The 7,500-nt window shown below is 48.2% G+C and overlaps 1 protein-coding gene across 1 annotated transcript in view; it reads left to right on the forward strand.

Annotated features, from left to right (window-relative positions):
- The window catches only part of foxj3 (forkhead box J3), a 112,711-nt gene that overhangs the window by 83,902 nt on the left and 21,309 nt on the right, over window positions 1-7,500 (forward strand). The window contains exon 3 of the mRNA XM_084445253.1: window positions 4,027-4,101. Coding sequence (XP_084301379.1) covers window positions 4,027-4,101 — 75 coding nt within the window. The remainder of the gene's footprint in view (window positions 1-4,026; window positions 4,102-7,500) is intronic.

Below are 7,500 nucleotides of genomic sequence, written 5' to 3' on the forward strand. Positions count from 1 at the left end.
ATTACTACTACTACTATTACGACTACTTCTACTACTACTATTACTATTACGACTATTACGACTACTACTACCACTACTACTACAACTACTACCACTACTACTACTACTACTACTACTACCACCACTACTATTACTAATACTACTACCGCTACTACGACTACTACTACTACCGCTACTACGACTACTACTACTACAACTACAACTACAACTACTACTACTACCACTACTACTACTACTACTACTACTACTATTACTACTACTACTATTACTACTACTATTACTACTACTACAAGTACTACTACTATTACTACTACTACTACTACTACTACTACTACTACTACTACTACTATTACTACTACTACTACTACTACTACTACTACTACTACTACTATTACTACTACTACTACTACTACACTACTACTACTACTACCACTACTACTACTACTACTACTACTACTACTACTACTATTATTACTACCACTACTACTACTACTACTACTACTATTACTACTACTACTACTACTACTACTACTACTACTATTACTACTACTACTACTACTACTACTACTATGACGACGACGACGACTACTACTACTACTATTACTACTACTACTACTACTACTACACTACTACTACTACTACCACTACTACTACTACTACTACTACTATTATTACTACCACTACCACTACTACTACTACTACTACTACTATTACTACTACTACTACTACTACTACTACTACTATTAATACTACTACTACTTCTACTAATACTAATACTAATACTAATACTAATACTACTACCACTACTACTACTGCTGCTACTCCTCCTCCATACCAGCCCTTGAGATCCTTTTAATAGTAACTGCTGTCATGTGGCCACTAAGTAACTCTAATTGGTGGGATTGTCTCCAGCGCATCACCTGATTGGCTGAATGAGGTGGAAGTGTCTGTCATCACGTTTCTGCGTAGCGTTCCGCAGCGGAGCCTCTGCTGTGTAACGTGTTAATAACGTGTTAATAACCTGATAATAACGTGTTAAGCAGCTCTGTTCCCTCGACCTCAGCCTCTCACCTACCTCAACTCGTCCCGTGGGGGAGGAGAGGAGGGGAAAAGGGTGGAGGAGAGGAGAAGGGGGGAGGAGAGAGGAGAGGAAAAGGAGTTCATTAAAAAGTAAATGTGAAATGCAGGTGAGACCGTGGCCCGATGGCTGTATCAATGATTTAAACCCTTAATGGAGGAGAGACACCCCTGTGTAAGCACTATGCTACTACACGCACATACACACACACACACCCCTGTACTACACACATACACACTCCCCTGTGTAAGCACTATGCTACTACACGCACATACACACACACACACCCCTGTGTAAGCACTATACTGTATTACCTACACACATAGGCACCAGGGTTTCCGTTAGAGAAAATCGGTACCGGTCATTGTGTCCGGGAAGATTAGAGTTTTCCGGACAAACTGGAGAAATTCCGGTCATTATATTATAATATGATATTAGGCCTATTATAGCTGTTTGTCGCGGTGATTGGCCGTTGTGTAGCTTATATACGCCATTTATTGTCTTCTTTCGCATCCGTATGATTAAATGTGTGATAGGCTGTCATGATTCCGTGCGCTAGGCCTATAGCGTATGTAATTGCACAGCCACAAAAATAGTCAGCTTTGAATTGCGACTGTAGGCTAGAACATGAATGTTTATTTCAATTGCATGAATCGGATTTGAGGATGTAGGCTAATTGGTTTGGGATTCGCGACAGTAATATGTTTTTACTAATTTCTCTTTCCAGCTTGAGCCCACCCTTTTTATCAATAAAACAGTGTCATTATAACCATGGACATTGCAGTAGGCTATGAGGATGAGGAGGACATAACTGTTGAGAAACAACTGATAGGCGGGCTGGGCTAAATAAAGAAATGCCACAATGCATGTCTAGATATATAACATTTGTATTTAAAAGTGCGACATGTAGGCTTCTCGTAACATTTTAATTTAAGGCCTAGCTGCGCTGATTGGAATTCATAGGCTAGGCCTATAGCCTAATTTCGGCCTTTTATCAGATAGGCTAAAATAGAACAAAACTCTTTGAAAATAAATATAGCCTCCTTAAATAAAGTGTAAGAACTTACAACGTGCATAGGCTAATTTCCATTCGATATTAATGGGCCTATGCATTTTCGCCTCAAGCTCCGTACCTCGATCGGGCTCCCTCTCGCTTGCTATGGTGGCCTGCTAGCCTATAGGCAGGTTTATCTTACGGCTATTTTTTCATCGCATGTGCAGTAGCCTAAACATTAACGGAACAAAATGAATAGGCCTATTCGTTTTTTTATATTCAAAAGGAATCATAATATATGGAAATTTAATTTTAGCCTATTGTACGCCTAATACAATTAGGGAGAATTATTGTGTCCGGACATTATGACCGGAGAGATTTTAATATATCGGACTTAAACAGATTTTTCCGGACAAAAAACGGTAATTACCGGCTAACAGAAACCCTGACAGGCACACTAGCCCTCTGAGCATGTGTAGAGGGAGGGTGGTTGTACTTGGGTCCGTGGTGGTCTGTTTGTTTGACATTGTGAGATGCGTGGTCTAGGCCCTGCCACCGCTGGCTCCTTCTGGGCTGGGGACCGAACCTGTCTCCTCCTGTCCTGGGTACGAACCTGTCTCCTCCTGTCCTGGAGACCGAACCTGTGTCCTCCCGGGCTGGGGACCAAACCTGTCTCCTCCTGTCCTGGGTACCGAACCTGTCTCCTCCTGTCCTGGAGACCGAACCTGTGTCCTCCCGGGCTGGGGACCGAACCTGTCTCCTCCTGTCCTGGGTACCGAACCTGTCTCCTCCTGTCCTGGAGACCGAACCTGTGTCCTCCTGTCCTGGGGACCGAACCTGTGTCCTCCCGGGCTGGGGACCAAACCTGTGTCCTCCCGTCCTGGAGACCGAACCTGTGTCCTCCTGTCCTACCTGTGTCCTCCTGTCCTGGGGACCAAACCTGTGTCCTCCCGGGCTGGGGACCGTCCTGCTCTCCACTGGAAGGGCCTGGTCGCGTGCTCGCTAAGTGGACGCCATCACAGCTCCTTGTGACCGTGCGGCGTGCACGCCTGCACAGAGGAAGTGGTTCAGAAGCACGACTCGCTGTCACAGTGGGCCGCCATCCCGTCAGCGTGGGTGTTTCAGGAGGACTTTGACCTCGTAGACCTCCGGCGCGGTGGCGAGGCCTCGCGGAGGTGTTATTGTCCGATAGGGTCTCCGTCGTACGAACTGCTCCATGTCACCGTATACACCCTGCTGACCCTGCTACCCTGGTCAGAGGTCAGCGGCCACTTGCTCGGTTCATCGCCGCCTCCCAGAGGAACCTGGTGTGACACAAGTTAAGACCAGGCATGGGGGGGGGGGGGGGGGGACACTCCGGCCCAGTGAGTTAAGACCAGGCATGGGGGGGGGGGGACGACACTCCGGCCCAGTGAGTTAAGACCAGGCAGGGGGGGGGGGGGACACTCCGGCCCAGTGAGTTAAGACCAGGCATGGGGGGGGGGGGGGACACTCCGGCCCAGTAAGTTAAGACCAGGCATGGGGGGGGGGGGGGACAGTCCGGCCCAGTGAGGCACTCACTCTGGAGCTGCTCAGACAGAGAGCTCTCTCTTTCACCCTCTCTCTCTCTCTCTCTCTCTCTTTCTGTCTCTATCTCTCTCTTTCTGTCTCTATCTCTCTCTGTCTCTCTCTCTCTCTCTCTCTTTCTCTCTTTCTGTCTCTATCTCTCTCTGTGTCTCTCTCTCCCTTCTCTTCCTTTCTCTTCCTGTTGATTTCTCCCTCTTGGCTGCCAGGCTGATTTGCTCATTGAGGAGGCGTTGCTAGGTGGTTGTACGTGTTACTAAGCGGGGGGATCCTGATATTTTGGGATGGTGGTGTTCCTGTCTGCCGGCTTCACGCTCAGAACAGCCGTTCCGCTAACGTGTCCGTTTATCCCTTACACTGACCCCTCTCTCCCTTCTCTCTCTCCCCACAGAACTCAATACGGCACAATCTGTCACTGAACAAGTGTTTTCTCAAAGTACCTCGCTCCAAAGATGACCCAGGAAAGGTAAGATCCTGCTATCAGTTCAACTCTGTAGATTAACTCTGATGACCTGTTTCAGTGGGAACAGACTCTCTCTCTCTATCCACACTAGACTCAGTTCAGGGTTTCTTTCCACCTCCTGACCGAGTGTCTCTCCTGCCGTCTGACTGGAGGACTGTTTTGACCGCCTGGCATCGCTCTGACAGGCTGGACATGCAGACATGGACCCTCCAACCCCACCAGACTGTCAAATGCAAATAGTAGCTTCTTTTTTAGACTGATAAAACCACACAGGTGGAGGTTGTAGTAAAGTCCCCTCGCCTGTTGGGAATAGGCCGGAACAAGACCATAGTCTGAGCATGCCCAGTAATGCCCCACAAACTCTCCTCTCCTCCTCTGCTCTCCTCTGCTCTCCTCTTCCCTTCTCTTCTCTCTCCTCTCCTCCTCTGCTCTCCTCTTCTCTTCTCTCCTCTATCCTCTCCTCCTCTCCTCTTCTCTCCTCCTCTCCTCTCCTCCTCTGCTCTTCTCCTCTCTCCTCTCCTCTCCTTTTCTCTTCTCTCCTCTTCTCCCCTCTCATATCTCCTCTCCTTTTCTCTTCTCTTCTCTTCTCTCCTCTCCTCTCTCCTCTCCTCTCCTCTCCTCTCCTCTCCTCTCCTCTCCTCTCCTCTCCTCTCCTCTCCTCTCCTCTCCTCTCCTCTCCTCTCCTCTCCTCTCCTCTCCTCTCCTCTCCTCTCCTCTCCTCTCCTCCTCTCCTCTCCTCTCCTCCTCTCCTCTCCTCTCTTAACACCATGGTTCCTAACCTCTTTTGTCTCGTGTATTAGTAATCTCCTGCTTTGCTAGTTACTCAACTCGCATGTTTGATTCATGTGGGCCCATATTTAGTGAAATAAATACATACAGAACAGAGTACATGAATATCATGGGTGTAACATGTATAATGATCTAACTGCATGTAACCTAGATTCCTTCCTTGCACACTGTGTGCATGGGATTGTGTGTGAGTGTGTGTCTGTGTGTGTGTTGTTGCTTGTGAAGTTGCCTAAGCATGCACGCACGCACACAGGCATACTCACACACACACACACATACACACTCGCAGACACACGCGCCTAGCTGGGTAGAGGATGGGGACTGAATGCTAATTTCATGTTTTGCTGTAATCCTCTGATATTGCCACTCTTGGGAGCTGCTCCACTAAATACAAAATAATCTATTGCAGTATGGATCTTATTCCAGATGCATGGCCAACACGCTCGCATCCTTAATGTTTAATTTGGAACCCCCCCACCCCCCCCCACCCCCCGAAGACAACTTCAAAGAGATGTGAGCTGCTCTTCACAGGCTGGCGGAGCGTCAGGATTGTAATGCAGGGGGAGGCTGAGCCTGCTGGCTGGCGGAGATAGCAGAGAGAGGCGGGTCTTCCTTTGGGAGATAGCGGAGAGAGGCGGGTCTTCCTCTGGGAGGTGGAGGTAGAGATGGTGGGGGGGGGGGGGTGAGCCTACGTTCATGGCCGAGGTGAGAGGGGTCAGAGGCGTGGGCACGCCGGCAGCATCGTTTAACACGTCTGAGGTGTTTGCCGTGCGTTAGCGAAGCCCGTCATGTTGGGGAGCTCTTCCATTGGACGCCGGGCGCTCTAGAACAGTCACGTCAGCCAATCAGAGCGTTTGCTATAGGACTGACTGGAATGGCAGACGCAGAGAGACAGAGGCAACTCAGGGTCGTTTCCTTGTAGCTATGTTGTAGTATACCACCACCGCTAACGCACACACACACACACACACACACCAGTCAGGCTTTGCTGCTTCGGTATAATGCAGCCTATTTATCCGTAAATAATTTAACAACTCCAGGCGAGTCTCTGGGGGCACCTTGGGGGGAGATGCAGAAACTCCCTCATCCCAGTGGGCTTGGCTTAAAGATTTCTAGCCTAATTAAAATAACCGTTCCCCCCTGCTAGGCTGGTGTGTTCTACCGGTAGCCGGTACCAGAGCTTTAATTGAAACGGTCTCCTATGGTATAGACGTTAATGTACCTACATGCAGGAGCTCTGCTATGGTATAGACGTTAATGTACCTACATGCAGGAGCTCTGCTATGGTATAGACGTTAATGTACCTACATGCAGGAGCTCTGCTATGGTATAGGCGTTAATGTACCTACATGCAGGAGCTCTGCTATGGTATAGACGTTAATGTACCTACAGTACATGCAGCTCTCCTATGGTATAGACGTTCATGTACCTACATGCAGGAGCTCTTCTATGGTATAGACGTTCATGTACCTACATGCAGGAGCTCTGCTATGGTATAGACATTCATGTACCTACATCTCGTGACCAGATGCTCAGTGCAACATTCTCAGACTGGTGATGTACTGTAGCTCAGGAGAATGTGATCCAATGTCTGACGATCATCATGCTAGTATGTCCATGCTAATGCCAGGACACAACACACCAGCACACCAAGACATCACAGTATGAGAGAATGACCCGGGATTCTCTGCTGGTCTAAGAGATGGCTCTTTATTTCTCCGTGATTGTTTTCTGACAAGTTCTCCCTCAGAGGGATTTGTTAAATGACCCCGATCCTTGAGCGTTATTAGACCACAATTAGACCGCTATTAGTCCGTTATTAGACCGCTATTAGTCCATTATTAGACCGTTATTAGACCGTTATTAGACCTCTATTAGACCGTTATTAGTCCGTTATTAGTCCGTTATTAGTCCGTTATTTACTGCAGGAGAAAGTGTGGTTGTCGACCCAGCACTGTTACAGCGTGGAAACAGTCTCTTTCACTATAGAAGTGAGTAGAATGGAAAAGGAGAGGAAAACAGATAAACCAGGGAGCAGGGGTGCATGCAGCACACACACGCACACACACGCACACACACACACACACACACACGCACGCACACGTAGCACAGGCAGCCTATTGTCTGGGACAGCGGACACATGGCCCGCTGGCCTGTCTCGTCCTCAGTCCAGACGATTTCGCAGGAAATATCAATTATTCCTTCTGGTGAGGAAGTAATTTTAAAGGTCCTGATCTCCGTTTCTCCTGACAATTGAGATGGTATCTTTCTGTAAAAAAAAATAAAGACGGTGAAAAAGAAGGAAAAAATAAAGGTTCTGACAAGTTGGGCCGCCTCGAGGCTAGAACCTCATTTAAACAACTGTAAGCAGTGTTGCTTTTGGCTTCTGGGGAGGAACACACCATTGAAAAATAAATTAACCAGGGCAGAATGCAGAGATAAATAATGCATTTTGTGAGGCGGTAAAGCAGAGCGGATTACTTTGGCAGGGCAGGGAGCAGGCCGCTCCAGCCCCAGAGCCAGACACCTCAGACTCCGCCTGATTGGACCAGATCGGCTTCACACCCACCTCAGCAGAACTAACTCAGCTCCTCCCCTCTGGGTGTGGATCCA

Source organism: Borostomias antarcticus, assembly GCF_949987555.1.
Source record: "Borostomias antarcticus genome assembly, chromosome: 11".
NCBI classification, from domain to species: Eukaryota; Metazoa; Chordata; class Actinopteri; order Stomiiformes; family Stomiidae; genus Borostomias; species Borostomias antarcticus.